Genomic DNA, 19,689 nt, shown 5'->3' with positions numbered 1-19,689 from the left:
ACTTTACTGCCCTTCGTTCATGGTCACCAACACTTTGGAGCTTCTACCTTTGCTTCCAGACCCAACTGCAGAAAAAAGAATCTGAAGATGGCTACCAGTCACAGGAACTTATGTGGCGCCGTCTGACATCACACAATGGACGGACGTAGCACCAAATAGAGGACGCCCACTGGGGAAAAAGAAAAGAAAACAAAGAATTTCGGACCCAACCACTAGATGGCGGAATAATGCACAGCATGTGAATCCAAAAAAGTATTCATGCTGCAAAACCAGACTTCCACAAAGTAAAAAGAGTGCAGAGATTAGAAGCATGCACTTACCTTCACTCCCCTGAATGATTACTGTTTTATTTGCAATAAGATTTAGGAAACAAAATATAATGCTGAACACCAGGACTGTTAAGAAAACAATCAAATACTCTAACCACAAAATTTAGTGTTTTCCGCTAACCTATAGCATTCACTACCAGATCCAAAGAGTAAGCTGAAAACAAATATATGCTACAATGAGCCTTCAAAATACAAACACGGGTAAAAAAAAAAAAGTTAACATCCGACAACTGTTTGAGAAGCATTCTTATTTAGTCATGTGGCATTAAAAACTTGATAAGACATTTTAAGATTATTTAATTAGAGGACATTATTTATTACAATGTTCAACATGAACTGCTCCAATATGAAACAAAAGGTTGAATTGTAAAATATAGCTAACAATGTAAATGAAAATAACAAGTGTATTCCTTTGTTTAACATGTTTATTACAACAGATACAATTCACATCTGACTATCTCGCTTCCTCTTTCCCTCCCACAACCATGTTTATAATTTTGGGGCTAGCTGCTTATATCTGGGCAATAAATGTCCTTCAGCACGCATGCCCAGCAGAACTTTAAAGTCCATTCTTATCGGGTGCAAATGGAAATACATTTCAATAATTTATACAAACAAGTGGGTTATGCTCAATCACTGCAATTTTAAGCTACTGTACACAGGAATGAAAAGATTATAGAAAAAAGTGCCTTAGAGTTAGAAGCATGACAAACGGATACAACTGGTTAAAGGGCTCTTTCTGGAAGAAACTGGAACAAAATGATAACATTTATCTGCAACAAAAAAAATGTAGCACTGCTTTTGAACAGGGTCGAAAGTATGGAAACAGCGGTCTCATGATATTTTTTTTTACATTGCCCAAACTGTCCCAGTCTAAGACATGGCTGAGTACTGGCATTGAATAGTAGGGGAAAAGATTTCTGAATGATAAATTAAATAAACAAAAAGCAAATTTTGCAGACAGGTTTACATGTAAAAGGCTATGTTTTTAGCCACCTCAGCATTGATTAGTTTGGATGTCAAAGCTTCGATACACATGGCTTTCCATGGCTCCACCTCTACAAAACATATTTACAACGTGAAGGATACATCTACAAGAAATCTACAGTTCAAGGGTTTCACAAATCCATCTTGCATCTTCCCCCTGAATGGACACCCTCCTGTCCCCTTCCATTGCCACACCCTCTGCCCAGCTCAACGGTCCAAAGTCTACTTAAATGCAGCTCAAAATGTTGAGACTGAGCAGCCAAATGTACAGTTTCCACGCTGAAAACACGTGCAGTTATTCACGTCTCACACCATGAAGGAATTCTGATTCTTTAATTTTTCAAGTTCTTTAATTTGTTGTCGCAAAAACAGTATCCTGCAGTAAAAAGCATGGTTTGAATTAGAATTAAATTACATGTCCAAGTAAAAAGGCAATACAATATGCATGACCAATTAAAAAAACTTATGTCCAATAAAAGCAAAAGTGGTAAGATACATTTTTGCAATTTGTTCTTACGGAGCTCAACTGTATCAGAACGTGCACTAAGAGTCCACAAAATGGATGCAATGAACAAGTAATTTACCTTCGATAATGCTCTTTCTGGTAGAAACTGCAGATTCCTCACCTTTTGAATACTTCCGCAGGCGTCAGGTTGAATCTGTAAACTTTCAAGCAGTACCTCTGTGTGCTGGTAGGTGGCAATGAGTGTAAGGAAGTGGGTTTCTTTTGCAGTAATCCCCCCACTTTTTGCCTGATAACTGATGCACTTTTCCTTGTTGTGCACTAGGCTCCTGCCAATCAGGTGCCCAGGGCCTGTGTTCTTTCCCTAAAAACTGCCTAACAGCCAAAACCCAATTGGCATCTCTGGTCACATGTCAGCCCCTGGTAAATGGTACCCAGTGCCTTGTGACCCGAGAAGGCCCCTAAGGGCAACAGCACTTATTGTGCCACCCTTAGAGGCCCTGTACCCTGACACACACACTGCCTTTGTAGAGCGAGTGTCTTGGTGTAGAACAAAACAAAGTCGACATGGCCCACATCCCTGTGTGCCATGCCCACAACACACACTGCCCTGGCATACCTCAGTCACCCCACTAGCTGGGTGCCCTATGCTAGTGGTGTGGGCACAGGTGCATGAGCCCTGTGCCCCTACAGTACCTAGGTCCATTCTTGGGCACTGTAAGTACAGTGCTGCCATTAAGAGTATATGGTGCTGGGAGGTCGTCAACACTAACTCCACAGCACCATGATGGCTACACTGAAGACTGAGAAGTTTGGTAACAAACTTCTCAGCACATTAAACCCACACTGATGCCAGTGTGGGATTTACTGTAAGATGCAAGACAGAGGGCATCTTAGAGATGCCCCCTGAACCTAACCTACAATCCACGTCTGGTCTGAGAGCTGCCTAGGCTGCCACACAGCAGACGTGTTGCTGGACCCTTGGGTAGAGAGGCATCCGCTCTCCTGGGCCTGCAACAATGCACATCCTGGGCGAGGTGCTAGGTCTCCTCCCCCAGGATGGGCAGGGGAAGCTTCAAAGGCATGCCGCCTTTGTGAGCTTCTCCAGGCCACTTGCTGTACCCAGCAACTGGCCCCTACCAGTTCTAAACCCCCTCTCTGGCGGGAAGACTGGCCGGAAACCCCATGTAAGGACAGGGGGTGTGGGGGAGGAGAGGTGGAGCACATCCCCCGGCTCTCGTCATCTTGAAGATGGGGAGCCCTGCCCAATTAGGTCTAGGCCACTGCCCCCCTCCCACAGGAGAGGGACAGGATAGGGGGTGTACCCACCCGAGGGCAGAGACCCAGTGGGCCCTGCCCTTTGCCTACCTGTAACGCCCCTAAATTTAGTATTTAAGGGCAGCCTGAACCTTCCTTCCTTAGATTCCAGACTCCGAAACAGCAAAGAATACCTGCCGTGCAGCTGCTAACAAGAGGAAGACACCAACTGCTGTGGCCCCAGCCCTACCAGCCTGTCGACACTCGAACCTGCTAAATCCCGGCATCTCCTGTGGCCAGCAACCTCACAAACCCCAGAGGACCTGGCTACCTTGTGACTGAGCATCTGGGACTCACACGAGTAGTGGCACTGCTCGAAGCAAGTAACCAACCCCTGGCATCAGCCAGGAACCGCAAACCCTGCACCCGCCAAGCCTGGCCTGTGCTGGAGTGGAAAAAGACCCCAAAGACGACCCCCCAGCGACTGTGACCCCGAATCCAGCATCCAAGGACCCACCTCGACGCTCCTGACGACTCCTGCAGCCTCAGAACCAGGGATCCCCCAACCGTGATCAACAGAGGGTAAGATTTCCCGACACCAAAAGGCACCCCTGCACCCGGTGCCCTGCGGCCCCCAGTGCCCAACTCCTGGGTACCTACCTATCCTCCAACTACCCAACTTACCTCTCGAAGTGGTGGTCACACCTGAAGAATCTTCATCCCTGAGCTTGCAGCCTTTGTTCATCCTTGAGCTTTTCCATTGCAATCCATTGAGCGCCCGAAGGCTCAATAGCACCCTGCACCCAGCCACCCGAGTGGCCCTGGCAGTGCAACTTCTACTCCTACCTACTTCCCCATTTGCCCTGAGCAAGTGACCAGGAGCCCAGCTCCCACAGCCGCGTGGCCTGCTAGTCAGCAGCCACCAACCAAGGGCCCCCTGCCTCCCATAGGATAACTTTGGGCCTAACTCACTCTGCACCCGGCTGCCCCTGTGCCGCTGAGGGTGTAACAACTGTACCAACCTGACCCTGGGAGACCCCTGAGTCTATGCCCAGAACCTTAACTCTGCCAGTCAAGTACTTAGCCAAAAGCCGATAACTCACTTTTCTTCCATAGGGTGACATTGACTGGTTTCTCTTGAAATTTCTTTGAAGTGTGGAGTTTCTAAACTTTAAAATATTCACCTAAAATCAACCGAGTAACGAAAACGGAAATACTCACCTGCTATTAGGAGAGATCCCAGTGCTGGATCTTGGTGCCCAGCACTGACCCTGAAAAGTAATTACAACCATACTTAGCGCTAACTCAATTTTCTCCCATAGGAAACCATTGACTGTTTTTCTGGGAAATTTCTTCTAAGTGTCGGTTTTGCAAACTTATAAAAATTCGTTAAAAAATCGCTTGTATAACTTAAACGTAGTTTCTAAACTGCTTAAAGGAGGTACACTCGTGCTGGATCCAGGATCCAACAGTGACCTAGAAAAAGTAACCATAACCCCACTTACCTGCTAAGTGAATTTCCTCTGATAGGATAACATTGGAAATTTGATTAGAAAAAGTTTCTACGTGTCAACTTTTAAAATAGCAAAATATTGCTTCAAAATCACAACAGTAACTAAAACGTATTTACTCACTTGTTTCCAAGAACTGTCCCAGGACTGAATCTAGGATCCAGTCCGGGAGTTAGAAAAGTAATCCTGAAAGTAATCCATTGCATATAACTTAAAATTCCCATTGAGCTCAATGTATTATTGTGTTTGAAATTGTGTTGGCTATTTCAACAAACTATTGCATTCAAAAGTCAATTGCCTATTGCAAAGTATTTAACTAAAGCATCTCATTCCGAGAAAGTATATTTTGATACCTATTGTTGGTTCTAAAATAAAACAACCATATATTTTTATATACAAACCATTTGCCTAGAGTTCAGTTCTTGAGTGTGTGAGACCATTTGCTGACTGAATGTGTACAACAAATGCTTTACACTGTCCTCTGATACTGCCTTACTGCTCGACCAAGCTACCACTTTAGAGAGTAAGGTTATATCCAACTTTAGCCTCTGCCAAACCCCTGTGGGCTGTGGACTCTATATACACTGTACCTATTTGGGAATAGTATATATAGAGCCACTTTTCTACAATGAGCAACTCCACACTGATGCCAATCCGCTCTGAAAATGAGGTGCAGACCCAATACAAGCGTCACTCCCGCGTGTTGTCAGTTGCCTTTGAGGTTGTCCACACCCCCTGAGGCAGAGCCCCAAAAGCAAACTGGTGTCAACCAATATGTAGAATCGTATACTTGAGATCTTTTTCATGGAACAAGCTCTATTCAACTAAAGACATACAGTTTTTGTCGAGGGACATCTGGCTGAAAAGATAACATCGACCACCTCCGGAGGATGAAGGTAGAAGGCGTTTAGCTGTCGCTGTTCAATCTCCAAACATGAAGGTTGACATTGCAGAGGTCCAAGTGAAAGACCCCCTACCCTGTTGCTGCAACCGCAGACTATCCTGGAGGGGCAACTTGAACGGATGAGAGATGCTCATGCCCAGGAGCTCTTGATATCATACTCGCTGTGCCCAATTCGTGGTCACTACGTTGACTTGGGCCCAGTTGGTCCAGATCTTCAGAACTTTGGGCAGGAGACTTATCAGCAGGAAGGAATACAGAAGTCCCACCCCAGGTGGAATAAGTCTTAGTGAGAGAGAAAGACACCTTGAAAACTACAACACACAGAGGTGCTGACATTGAGCGTTCTTGGAGGTTGAGAAGAGCTCGAGCCAAGGTTCTTTCCATGCGTGGAAAAGATGTTACGCCACCTCAAGGTGCAACTGCCACTCGTGATCCTTTAGACGCTACCTGCTGAGTTTGTCTGCCTTGGCGTTCAAAAACCCTACCAGGTGGTTGATGGACCAGCCATTTCCAGAGGCGCAGAGCCTCCTGGCACAGGATCCAGGACTACACACATTGTTTGTTTGAATACCACATGGCGATGGTGTGTTCTATGAGTACCTGCACCAGCCTTCGCTTAATAATGGTCAGGAAGGCTTTCAACGCCAAGCAGATGGCTCTCAGCTCCAGGAGGCTGATGTGAAGCTGGGCGTCCAAAGGAGACCAGAGGCCTCTGATCTCTACCTTCCCCCAGACTGCAGCTGGAGAGATTGGGGGAAAATGTAAAGCTGACTGTACGCTGACCCTGACTAGGGAATATGAGGGTGCCATTGCTGAATCCACAAAACGCGGGTAACCCTGCTGAGGCTGAAGTCGGAGTCTGTGTAGGAAGCCCCTGCCAGAACAACGCAAGGATCGAAAGGGCTGCAATGGTTAGTGGGACAAGGCAGACCAGACCAAGGAGTGAGCTGTGGCACTTCTTTCCGGGAAGAGTTCCAGAACAGTCTTTCTCCATAAAAAGGGAGTCCTGTGAAAGGGCATGTCCATAAGGGACAACTGAAGCAAAAGGAGCAAATGATGGACAGAATGCTAAACAATGCAAACATTCACCCCCAGTCGCCACCCCAGTTTGGGCCCAGCCATATGCAAATCAGACTTGACCCTGCCCCTCATGGGAACACTCCAGCTCTTACTGCCAAGCCAGGTCCTCCCTGGATCGGAAACAAGCATCCCGAGTCCGGTTTCAGAGCATCACCCCTCATCAGCCAGGTTAGGTTGAATCCAGTGGTGCAGAGAGCAAAGAACCCATGTCTGGGCATGCCCTTCCCACATAGGGTGACAAATGCAAAAGGAACAAATGATGGGACGGATTGCTTAACAATGCAAACATTCACCCGCCAAGTCACAAAGATCTGGGTTTAATGCATCGTTCTTTTGCTCACCACGCCACTCCAGTTAAGACCCTGCCATATGCAAATCAGTCAGTGAGAACCGGGTCAAGATGGATTTGCAAATGGCTGGGTCTGAACTGGAAAGGGATGGGGATCAAACAAACAATGGATTTAGGCCCAGATCTCTGTATGGGGGTGGATGTTTGACATGGTGCAGCATTCTGTCCATCAATTGTTCGTTTTGCATTTGTCACCCCGAGTGGAACAGGTACACCCAAATATGGGTTCCATGCTCTATGCCACTGGTCTGGCTGATGAGGGGTGATCTGGTCAGAGGATGCTTGTTTCCAGTCCAGGTAGGATCTAGTCTGGCAGTTTGGGCTGGAAACGAGTAAATACGTTTTAGTTACTGTTGTGACTTTGAAGCAATATTTTGCCATTTTAAAAGTTGACACTTAGAAACTTTCTAATCAAATTACCAATGTTATCCTATGGGAAGAAATTCACTTAGCAGGTAAGTGGGGTTCTGGTTACTTTTTTAGGTCAGTGTTGGATCCTGGATCCAGCACGAGTGTACCCACCTGTAAGCAGTTGAGAAACTGCATTTAAGTTATCCAGGCGATTTTTAGCGAATATTTATAAGTTTGCAAAATCGACACTTAGGAGAAATTTCACAGAAAAACAGTCAATGGTTTCCTATGGAAGAAAATTCAAGTTACGGGTAAAGTATTTTCTCGTTACTTTTGTAATCCAGTGCTGGGCTCCTAGGCTCAGTGTGAGAAAGTTGCTCTGTATATACTGTTCCTTAATAGGTACAGGGTGCACAGAGTCCAAAGTCCCCCAGGGTTTGACAGAGGTTAAAGTTAGCTATAACCTTACTCTCTAAAGTGGTAGCTTGGCCGAGCAGTAAGGCAGTATCAGAGGACAGTGTAAAGCATTTGTTGTACACACTCAGTCAGCAAATGGATTCACACACTCAATAACTGAACTCTAGGCCAATGGTTTTTATATAAAAAATATATGCTTATTTTATTTTAGAACCAACACTAGGTATCAAAATATACTTTCTCAACAGGAGAGGTTTCATATAAATACTTTTGCAATATGCAATAGACTTCAGTAAACAGTTGCAAGTGGTTGCAGTAGGCAACTATTTTTAAACACAACAATACATTGAGCTCAATGGTATATTCAAGTTATTTACAACAGATTACCTTTTAGATTACTTTTGGAATTCCAGGAATGGATCCTAGATTCAGTCCTGGGTCAGTTCTCAGAATCAAGTGATGAAAGTCGACTTAAGTACTGTAATGATTTTTAACTAATATTTAGCTATTTTAAAAGTTGACACTTAGAAAATATTTCAGAGAAAACAGTCAATGATTCCCTATGGAAGAAAATGTAGGTTACAGGTACAGTATGTTCTCGTTACTTTTGTAATCCTGTACTGGGTGCCTAGACTCAGTACTGGGACCTTTATCCAAAACAGGTAAGTAATTACGTTTTCAGATATTATACGATTTTTGAAGAATATTTAAAGATTGCAGAAGAAATTTCACAGAAAAACAGTCAATGGTTTCCTATCGAAGAAAATTGAGTTAAGGGCAAGTACAGTTGTAGGTATTTTTCAGAGTCAGTGCTGGGCACAAAGATCCAGCACTGGGAGCTCACCTAAGAGCAGGTGAGTAAATTCGTTTTTGTCACTTGGCTGATTTTTGGTGAATATTTGAAGATTTGAAAAGTCCACACTTAGAAGAAATTTCAGGAAAAAGCTAGTCAATGTTACCCTATGAGGAAAATAGAGTTTGCGGTTTAAGGGTAAGTACTCGACTGGCAGAGTTGAGGTTCTGGGCACAGACTCAGGGGTCTCCCAGGGTCAGGTAGGTACAGTTGGTTCACCCTCAGCGGCTCTAGGGCGGCCGGGTGCAGAGAGAGTTAGGCCCAATGTTATCCTATGAGAGATAGAGGGGCCTTGTTTGGTGGCTGCTGACTGGCAAGCCACGCGGCTGTGGGAGCTGGGCTCCTGGTCACTTACTCAGGGCAAGTGGGGAAGTAGGTAGGTGTAGAGTTTTCACTGCCAGGGCCACTCGGGCAGCTGGGTGCAGAGGGCTTTTGAGCCTTCGGGCGCTCAATGGATTTCAATGGGAAATCTCCGGTTTAGAAAAAGACTGCAAGCTCGGGGACGAGGACTCTTCAGGTGCCACCACCACTTCGAGAGGTAAGTTGGGTAGTTGGAGGATAGGTAGGTACCCCGGGATTGGGCACAGGGGGCCGTGGGGCGCCGCATGCAGGGGTGCCTTTAGGTGTCGGGAAATCTTACCCTCTGTTGATCGCGGTAGGGGTGGCACCTTGTTCTGAGGCTGCAGGCTTCTTCAGGAGTGTCGAGGGAGGTCCTTGGGTGCCGGACTCTGGGTCACAGTCGCCGTGGGGTCGTCCTCGGTCTTTGTTCACTCCGGTACTGGCAGGCTTGGCTGGTGCAGAGTGTGCTGGGTTCGCGGATCCGGGCTGCTGCCAGGGGTTAGAGATAGGTTTCGAGTAGAACCTCTACTCATGGGAGTCCCAGGGGCTTAGAGCCAAAAGGTAGCCAGGTCCTCCGGGGTTTGTGAGGTTGCTAGCCACAAGAGATGCCGGGCTGGAGCAGGAGCAGGTTCGAGGGTCGACAGGCCGGTAGGGCTGGGGCCAAAGCAGTTGGTGTCTTCCTCTTTTCAGCAGCTGCAGAGCAGGTTTTCTTTCTTCTCTTGCTCTTCGTAGTTTTGAATCTGGAATCTGGGGAAGGAAGGTTCAGGGTGCCCCTAAATACTAGATTTAGGGGCGTTACAGGTAGGTGAAGGGCAGGGACCAATGGGTCCCCGTCCTGGGGTGGGTACACCCCCTATCCTGCCTCTCTCCTGTGGGAGTGGGGCAGTAGCCTAGTCCTGATAGGGTAGGGCTCCCCATCTTCAAGATGGCGAGAGCCCGGAGATGTGCTTCACCTGGCCTCCCCCACCTGAGGGGTGGGGTTGGCAGGCTGGCACATCCCCTGTCCTTATTTAGGGTTTCTGGCCAAAGCTTCCCGCCAGAGTGGGGGGTTGCAGGGGCCTGGGGAAACTCACAGAGGCGGCATGCCTTTGAAGCTTCCCCCTGCCCATAGTGGGGGAGGAGATTTAACACCTCGCCCAGGATGTGCATTGTTGCAGGACCAGGAGAGCAGGGGCTCTCCTACCCAGGGGTCCAGCAACATGTCTGCTGGGTGGCAGCCTAGGCAGCCTCAGAGCAGACGTGGATTTGTAGGTTAGGTTTAAGGGGGCACCTCTAAGACGCCCTCTGGGGTGCTGGGTACATTAAATCCCACACTGGCATCAGTGTGTGCGTTTAATGTGCTGAGAAGTTTGATACCAAATTTCTCAGTCTTTAGTGTTGCCATTATGGTGCTGTGGAGCTCGTGTTTGACGAGCTCTCAGCACCATGTACTCTTAAATTGCAGCACTGCACTTACAGGGCTCAGGAATGGACCTGGGCACTGTAGGGGCACAGAGCTCCTGCTCCTGTGCCCACACCATTGGCATAAGGCACCCAGCTAGAGGGGTGACTGATGTATGCCATGGCAGTGTAAGTGATGGACATGGCACACAGGGATGTGTGCCATGTCGACTTTGTTTTGGTCTTGCACCCAAACACTCAGCCTGCAAAGGCAGTGTGTGTGTGTAAGGGTACAGGGCCTCTAAAGGTGGCACAAGGAGTGCTGCAGCCCTTAGAGGTCTTCCTTGGTCACAAAGCCCTGGGTACTTAGGGTACCATTTACCAAGGGCTGACATGTGGCCAGGGTTTGCCAATTTGGGTTTGGTTTGTTTTAGGGAAGGAACATAGGCCCTGGGCACCTGATTGGCAGGAGTCCAGGGCACACTCAGTCAAAGTACATTCAGCAATTCAGCAAAAAGTGGGGGCATACCATGCAAGAAAGATGGCACTTTCTCACACTCAGTACTGGGACATCTATCTAAAACAGGTAAGTAATTACGTTTTCACAGTTGGTACGATTTTTAAAGAATATTTGTAGTTTGCAAAAATCAACACTTAGAAGAAATTTCACAGAAAAACAGTCAATGGTATCCTATGGAAGGAAATTCAAGTTACTGGTAAGTACGGTAAAAATGACTTTTCAGGGTCAGTACTGAGCTACAAGATGCAGCACTGAGGTCTCTCCTGATAACAGGTGAGTAAATCGGAATTCGTTGTTTGCCTGATTTTAGATGAATATTTTAAAGTTCCAAAACTCCACACTTGAAGATTTTCCAAGTGAAACCAGGCAATGTTAGCCTATGGAAGAAAAGTGAGTTATCGGCTTTTAGGTAAGTACTCGACTGGCAGAGTCAAGGTTCTGGGCATAGACTCAGGGGTCTCCCAGGGTCAGGTAGGTAGAGTTGTATGGTACACCCTCAGCGGCACAGGGGCTGCCGGGTGCAGAGGTAGTTAGGCCCAATGTTATCCAATGAGAGGCAGAGGGCCTTCGGTTGGTGGCTGCTGGAGAGCAGGCCACACGGCTGGGGTCCTGGTCACTTGCTCAGGGCAAATGGGGAAGTAGATAGGAGTAGAGGCTGCACTGCCAGGGGCACTCGGGTGGCTGGGTGCAGGGTGCTTTTGAGCTGTTGGGTGCTCAATGTTATTCAATGGAGATCTTGGAAAGTGAACAAAGGCTGCAGGCTCTGGGACGGAGGATCTTCAGGAGCGACCAACACTTCGAGGGGTAAGTTGGGATCTTGGAGGATAGGTAGGCACCCAGGAGTTGGGCACAGGGGGCCGTGGAGCACCGGGGTGTCTTTTGACGTCGGAAAATCTTACCCCCTGCTGGTCGCGGTTGGAGGGGTCCCTGGTTCTGAGGCTGCAGGCGTCATCTGGGCACTGATTCGAGGTCAAAATCGCCAGGGGGGCGTGCTCAGGCTCTTTGTCCACTTGGGCACAGGCTGGGTTCAGCGGGTACAGAGTGTGCTGGATTCGTGGTTCCTGGCTGGCACCAGGGGTATTGCAGTTTGAGCAGAACCACTGCTCGTGAGAGTCCTACTCTTGGTAGAGTCTCAAGGTGGTCAGGTCCTCCTTGGTTTTTGAGGTTGCTGACCACTGAAGGCGCCGGAGTTCCACAGGAGCAGGTTCAAAGATCAACAGGCCGGTAGGGCCGGGGTCAAGTCCGTTGGTGTCGTCCTCTTGTTAGCAGCTGCGCGGCGGGTCTTCTAGTTTCTTGATCTTCTTGCTTGTTTTCGAATCGGGATCTAAGGAAGGAAGGTTCAGGGTGCCCCTAAATACTAAATTTAGGGGCTTTACAGGTAGGAAAAGGGCAGGGAACCAGTGGGTTGGGTACACCCCCTATCCTGCCACTCTCCTGTGGGAGGGGGGCAATGGCCTAGTCCTGATTGGGCAGGGCTTCCCATCTTCAAGATGGCGAGAGCCCGGAGATGTGCTTCACCTCGCCTCCCCCACCTGAGGGGTGGGGTTGGCAGAGGCTGGCACACCCCTGTCCTTCCTTGGGGTTTCCGGACAGTCTTCTCCCCCCCAGAGAGGGGGTTGAGAACCGGTAGGGCCAGTTGCTGGGTACAGCAAGTGGCCTGGAGAAGCTCACAAAGGCGGAATGCCTTTGCAGCTTCCCCTGCCCATCCAGGGGGAGCAGACTTCGCACCTCACCTAGGATGTACATTGTTGCAGGACCAGGAGAGCAGGGGCTCTTCTACCCAGGGGTCCAGCAACATGTCTGCTGGGTGGCAGCCTAGGCAGCCTCAGAGCAGACGTGGATTTGTAGGTTAGGTTTAAGGGGGCACCTCTAAGACGCCCTCTGGGGTGCTGGGTACATTAAATCCCACACTGGCATCAGTGTGTGCGTTTAATGTGCTGAGAAGTTTGATACCAAATTTCTCAGTCTTTAGTGTTGCCATTATGGTGCTGTGGAGCTCGTGTTTGACGAGCTCTCAGCACCATGTACTCTTAAATTGCAGCACTGCACTTACAGGGCTCAGGAATGGACCTGGGCACTGTAGGGGCACAGAGCTCCTGCTCCTGTGCCCACACCATTGGCATAAGGCACCCAGCTAGAGGGGTGACTGATGTATGCCATGGCAGTGTAAGTGATGGTCATGGCACACAGGGATGTGTGCCATGTCGACTTTGTTTTGGTCTTGCACCCAAACACTCAGCCTGCAAAGGCAGTGTGTGTGTGTAAGGGTACAGGGCCTCTAAAGGTGGCACAAGGAGTGCTGCAGCCCTTAGAGGTCTTCCTTGGTCACAAAGCCCTGGGTACTTAGGGTACCATTTACCAAGGGCTGACATGTGGCCAGGGTTTGCCAATTTGGGTTTGGTTTGTTTTAGGGAAGGAACATAGGCCCTGGGCACCTGATTGGCAGGAGTCCAGGGCACACTCAGTCAAAGTACATTCAGCAATTCAGCAAAAAGTGGGGGCATACCATGCAAGAAAGATGGCACTTTCTCACACTCAGTACTGGGACATCTATCTAAAACAGGTAAGTAATTACGTTTTCACAGTTGGTACGATTTTTAAAGAATATTTGTAGTTTGCAAAAATCAACACTTAGAAGAAATTTCACAGAAAAACAGTCAATGGTATCCTATGGAAGGAAATTCAAGTTACTGGTAAGTACGGTAAAAATGACTTTTCAGGGTCAGTACTGAGCTACAAGATGCAGCACTGAGGTCTCTCCTGATAACAGGTGAGTAAATCGGAATTCGTTGTTTGCCTGATTTTAGATGAATATTTTAAAGTTCCAAAACTCCACACTTGAAGATTTTCCAAGTGAAACCAGGCAATGTTAGCCTATGGAAGAAAAGTGAGTTATCGGCTTTTAGGTAAGTACTCGACTGGCAGAGTCAAGGTTCTGGGCATAGACTCAGGGGTCTCCCAGGGTCAGGTAGGTAGAGTTGTATGGTACACCCTCAGCGGCACAGGGGCTGCCGGGTGCAGAGGTAGTTAGGCCCAATGTTATCCAATGAGAGGCAGAGGGCCTTCGGTTGGTGGCTGCTGGAGAGCAGGCCACACGGCTGGGGTCCTGGTCACTTGCTCAGGGCAAATGGGGAAGTAGATAGGAGTAGAGGCTGCACTGCCAGGGGCACTCGGGTGGCTGGGTGCAGGGTGCTTTTGAGCTGTTGGGTGCTCAATGTTATTCAATGGAGATCTTGGAAAGTGAACAAAGGCTGCAGGCTCTGGGACGGAGGATCTTCAGGAGCGACCAACACTTCGAGGGGTAAGTTGGGATCTTGGAGGATAGGTAGGCACCCAGGAGTTGGGCACAGGGGGCCGTGGAGCACCGGGGTGTCTTTTGACGTCGGAAAATCTTACCCCCTGCTGGTCGCGGTTGGAGGGGTCCCTGGTTCTGAGGCTGCAGGCGTCATCTGGGCACTGATTCGAGGTCAAAATCGCCAGGGGGGCGTGCTCAGGCTCTTTGTCCACTTGGGCACAGGCTGGGTTCAGCGGGTACAGAGTGTGCTGGATTCGTGGTTCCTGGCTGGCACCAGGGGTATTGCAGTTTGAGCAGAACCACTGCTCGTGAGAGTCCTACTCTTGGTAGAGTCTCAAGGTGGTCAGGTCCTCCTTGGTTTTTGAGGTTGCTGACCACTGAAGGCGCCGGAGTTCCACAGGAGCAGGTTCAAAGATCAACAGGCCGGTAGGGCCGGGGTCAAGTCCGTTGGTGTCGTCCTCTTGTTAGCAGCTGCGCGGCGGGTCTTCTAGTTTCTTGATCTTCTTGCTTGTTTTCGAATCGGGATCTAAGGAAGGAAGGTTCAGGGTGCCCCTAAATACTAAATTTAGGGGCTTTACAGGTAGGAAAAGGGCAGGGAACCAGTGGGTTGGGTACACCCCCTATCCTGCCACTCTCCTGTGGGAGGGGGGCAATGGCCTAGTCCTGATTGGGCAGGGCTTCCCATCTTCAAGATGGCGAGAGCCCGGAGATGTGCTTCACCTCGCCTCCCCCACCTGAGGGGTGGGGTTGGCAGAGGCTGGCACACCCCTGTCCTTCCTTGGGGTTTCCGGACAGTCTTCTCCCCCCCAGAGAGGGGGTTGAGAACCGGTAGGGCCAGTTGCTGGGTACAGCAAGTGGCCTGGAGAAGCTCACAAAGGCGGAATGCCTTTGCAGCTTCCCCTGCCCATCCAGGGGGAGCAGACTTCGCACCTCACCTAGGATGTACATTGTTGCAGGCCCAGGAGAGCAGATGGCTCTCTACCCAGGGGTCCAGCAACCTGTCTGCTGTGTGGCAGCCTAGGCAGCCCCTCAGACAAGACGTGGATTGTAGGTTAGGTTCAGGGGGCATCTCTAAGGTGCCCTGTGTCGTGCATCTTACAGTAAATCCCACACTGGCATCAGTGTGGGTTTACTGTGCTGTGAAGTTTGATACCAAACTTCTCAGTCTTCAGTGTGGCAATCATGGTGCTGTGGAGTTAGTGTTGACGACCTCCCAGCACCATATACTCTTAATGGCAGCACTGCACTTGCAGTGCCCAGGAATGGACCTGGGCACTGTAGGGGCAGAGGGCTCATGCACATGTGCCCACACCACTGGCATAGGGCACCCAGCTAGAGGGGTAACTAAGGTATGCCAGGGCAGTGTGTGTTGTTGGCATGGCACACAGGGATGTGTGCCATGCCGACTGTTTTGTTCTGCACCCAGACACTCAACCTGCAAAGGCAGTGTGTGTCAGGGTACAGGGCCTCTACGGGTGGCACAATAAGTGCTGCTGCCCTTAGGGGCGTTTTCTGGTCACAAGGCCCTGGGCACTTAGGGTACCATTACCAGGGGCTGACATGTGACCAGAGGTGCCAATTGGGTTTTGGCTGTTTTGCAGTTTTTACGGAAGGAACACAGGCCCTGGGCAACTGATTGGCAAGAGCCCAGGGCATTTCAAGGAAAGTGCATCAGTTATCAGGCAAAAAGTTACTGCAACAGAAACCCACTTCCTTACAGTCCAGCTTTTTGGATTCAATATCAGGTGGTGCGTTAGGGAATGCGCCTTTGGATGTAGAGGCCTGGAACAACAAGTTCTCAGGGGTGAGGTGTTGGGAGAGGAAAGAGGGGTCGCCCGGAGCCGGGCAGTGTCGACGGGCAATCATACTATCCCAAGGAGCCCCCGTGTTGGGCCTGGACCAGGTGCTCAAGAGGATGTTAGTAAGGGCTTTATTGAAAGGCAGCAGGGGCTCCGAAGAGAGCTGCCGGTTGAAGCTCCTCCGTCAGGAGATTTGTCCTGCCGCCGTAGGTATCTCGAGGTTGAGGGCCTTGGCCGCCATATGCAACACCACTGCGTATGAAGCACCCCCCTCTGTAGCAACGCTAGGAAGATACAGCATGTCAAGGTCTGGGGAGGTGTCCAGACAACTGGCTTCCCCCAACTACTCACTCCAGTCCGGTTTCTCCAACCGGTCAGCTAAAGGGTCTACAGACCCCTCCCAGTCCTCCTCACCCTCCTCTTGTTGCCAATCTGGCCTGTCGGGAACACCAGGGTAGAAAAGAGGTACAAAAGTCGGCCGGCGTCGGTCCGGCTCCGTGTCCAAGTCAGGGTGGAGGCAGGGGTCTACGCTGGCTGGGGACACAACCGGCATCGGGTGCGGACGTGGTGCCAGTGGAATTGGCGCCGGGGGAGGTGTTACAAGGTGGACTGGCACCGATCCGGATCCAGGCCTGGATCCAAGGGGACCCTGAGGTGCCAGGGCTGGAGCCGCGGGTGTCGAAGGCCCAGGTCCCCCAGCCGAGTCTGCGAGATCCAAAGGTGTGCTGGCGGAGTCGGGCTGCCCAAAGATGGCATGCATTGCTGCGTAGAAACTCCGAAGCTGAGCAGGGGTCGTGCTGGCTCCCGGAAAGGCAGGGAAACTGAGTCGACCCTTCAGGCTCCGCACAAGGAGCCACGGGACGGGCACTGTTTGCATCACTCGTCGCGTCGGTCGACGGACGGGGAAAAGTCGAAGAGCGACAATGCTTCTTCAACTTCTTTTGCTTCGACCTACCTGAGGAGTGCGAAGACTTTCGATGACTTGTGGTGGTCCCTCGACCTCCCATGCGACCGGGACCTCAAATGGCGCAGAGCGGACTGCCGGGCCTCGAGAAGCTTTCGGCACCACTCCTGCAAAGACTTCGGATTCATGGTCCGGCAGTCGGAGCACGACTTGGGATCATGGTCGTGCTCCAGGCACCGGCGGTGCGGGTCCGTAACCGACATGAGCTTGCAACAGGTATCGCAAGCCTTGAAGCCGGGCCAGTAAAAAAGTGACTGTAGGTACCACTTTCTCCGGATCTGCGCTGGCGGGCGCAGAAAAAGAAAGAACTGACGTCCGCAAATGAGGGCGGCTTTTAAGTAGCTACCGCAACGTCATCCCGGCGACCACGAAGCCAACGACGGACACCTGGGGGTAATTCTAAAGGTAAGGAATATTTTATTTATTTATTTTGAAGGTTTTATATAGCGTGAATAACAGTGCGCTCTACAAGTCATAAGAGTAAATCCAGAGCTAAGCATAGCGAGATCTAAGTGAAAGAGTTATACAGATCTGAAAGTCATAAAGATTAAGCTAAACAGAAGGACAACTGAAGAGCGTAAAAACAGCATACGTCAAGCACAAAATACAGTAAACAGTTAAAGAGTTCATGTGAATTTAGCCATGAGGATCGCTTTCACTTCTTTATTGAATGCGGCAGAGGATGGGTTCATTCTTGTTTCACTGGGCAAGGCATTCCAGATCCTTGGAGCCATACCCAAAAAGGTTCGGTTATAGGTTTTTTTGGGGGGAAATCTTTGTGGTTTCAGAAGAAGAGTCTTGGCACTCCTGGAGGCTCTGCTGCCCGATGAAAGCACCAATTTCTGAGCTAGGTAGTGGGGGGCATTGTGGTAGAGGGCCTTGTGTGTCATACACGTGATTTTCAGATGTATTCTGGCCTCAAACGGAAGCCAGCTGAGGGCTCTCAGGTCTGGGGAAATGTGGGAGTTTCTCTTTGAACCCATGATGAGTCTCGCAGCAGAGTTGATCGTGGCTCTTAGCGGGGCTGTCGATGCCCTAGGGAGGCCGCATAGGGTTACCGCCCCATATTCCACGCGAGGGATTACTAGCTAGTTTGAAATCTTGGGCAGGCAGAAAGGGTTTTAGTTTTCGTAGAGTCTTCAGATGGAAGTTAGCTCCTTTTGTGGCGGCGCTGATATGTTTCTGCATCATCTTTAGGTTACTGTCAAGCGTGACGCCCAGCGATTTCGCCGAGTCCACGACAAGAGGATGTCCATTAAGAGCCGTTAGGTGTTTCATCCAGTCCAGTATAATTGGAGTTTTGTTGTGGTTTTCGGCCAGCCAAGTTTGGGTTTTTTGTAACGTGGAGTTGAGTGATTTGATGTCATCAAGTGAATGTATCCTGATGTAGATTTGGGTATCGTCAGCGTTTGAGAAAGTGCCATCTTTCTTGCATGGTATGCCCCCACTTTTTGCTAAATTGCTGAATGTACTTAGATTGGCAGGAACCCAGGGTACACTCAATCAGGTGCCCAGGGCCTATGTTCCTTCCTTAAACCACACAAACTCCAAATTGGCAAACCTTAGCCACATGTAAAATGTAAAATGTAAAATCCACTTCTATAGTGCTACTATCACTCCAGGGAGTATCTTGGCGCTCACCCAACTCAGGTGTACGAGATGGGGGGGGAAGAGGTAGACCACATTTCACACAGGACACTGCATCTTTAAACCATTGCTATGCAAGCTGAATCGGACATAGAGTATACCCAAGTTTTTAGTGCTTTCCTATATTGGGTTTCATCCGACATGGAACGTAAGAAAAGGGGGAGCTTGTTCCAGGCCTTGGCACCCAACACAAAAAGAGATTTACCACCCTTTGTTGTCAGTCTGAATTTAGGGATAACCAACAGATTCTGACCCACAGACCTTAGACAGCGAACTGGATTATATCGTCTAAAGCCCTGGCTTAGATATTTAGGGCCTTGATGGTGAAAAGCCCTAAAGGTAATCAGGAGGACCTTAAAAAGGATCCTCTTTGCAATTGGAAGCCAGTGTAGAGCATCCATTGCCGCGGATGATCTGCGTGGCCAGCCTAATACTAGGCGGGCTGCTGCATGTTGGACCATTTGTAGTCTGTGGAGTACCGATCTATTGGTTCCAGCATATAGACTATTACAGTAGTCCAGCCTGGAAGTAATCAAGGCTACAGCAACAGTTTTCCTGGCTGACAATGGCAGAAGATCGAAGAACTTTCTCAAGGTTTTAGTGATATGAAAACATGTGCCAGCTACTGCAACAGCTTGTTGTTTAAAGGACAACTGATTGTCAAATGTAATGCCTAAGTTCCGGACTGATGTGATGGTATTAGGGGGAGTTTCCTCCTCATCAGGCCAACATCCTTTCGGGGAAAACAGATTTTCTTTCCCAACTGGTAAAATTTCCGTCTTACCCGCATTACATTTAAGGTGGTTATTTGTCATCCATTTAAATGTTGCAGCTAGGCACCCTTTGAGATTTTCTTCGGCGCCAGCCTGCTCCCTGTCTAATACTAGAATAAGCTGGGTGTCATCAGCATACGAGATGGTACTGATCTGAAAGGAAGCAATCAAATCTATCAGGGGAGCCAAATACAGATTGAAAAGTATGGGACTTAAGCTCGAACCCTGGGGAACTCCAGAGCTAAGGGCCTTTGCTTCAGATTGGTACTGGCCCAATACTGTAATTTGGTGTCTGTCCCTAAGAAAGTTTCTCAGCCAGGTCAGGGCTGTCCCATCTACCCCTGCGGCAGCTAGACGGTCCACTAGGATGTTATGTGAGACCGTATCAAAGGCTGCCGACAGGTCAAGTAGAATTAGGACAGCCTTTTTTCCTTGGTCGATGGCCATACGGAGAGTCTCAGTTGTGAACAG

At 49.3% G+C, this 19,689-nt stretch overlaps 1 protein-coding gene across 8 annotated transcripts in view; it reads right to left on the bottom strand.

Moving 5' to 3' along the window:
- Nucleotides 1-740: 740 nt before the first annotated feature.
- The window catches only part of WAC (WW domain containing adaptor with coiled-coil), a 600,841-nt gene continuing 581,892 nt past the window's right edge, over nt 741-19,689 (bottom strand). For all 8 annotated transcript variants that reach the window (XR_014970123.1, XM_085631775.1, XM_085631776.1 and 5 more), the window contains one exon: nt 741-1,692. Coding sequence is in view for 7 of the 8 variants with exons in the window: in XM_085631775.1 (XP_085487901.1) it covers nt 1,623-1,692 (70 nt within the window). In the remaining variant the exon portion in view is untranslated. The remainder of the gene's footprint in view (nt 1,693-19,689) is intronic.

The sequence above is a fragment of the Triturus cristatus genome, chromosome 10 (genome assembly GCF_964204655.1).
Source record: "Triturus cristatus chromosome 10, aTriCri1.1, whole genome shotgun sequence".
Taxonomy (NCBI): domain Eukaryota; kingdom Metazoa; phylum Chordata; class Amphibia; order Caudata; family Salamandridae; genus Triturus; species Triturus cristatus.
The sequence above is the reverse complement of the archived record's forward strand: the minus strand, read 5'-3'. Positions and strand labels throughout refer to the sequence as shown.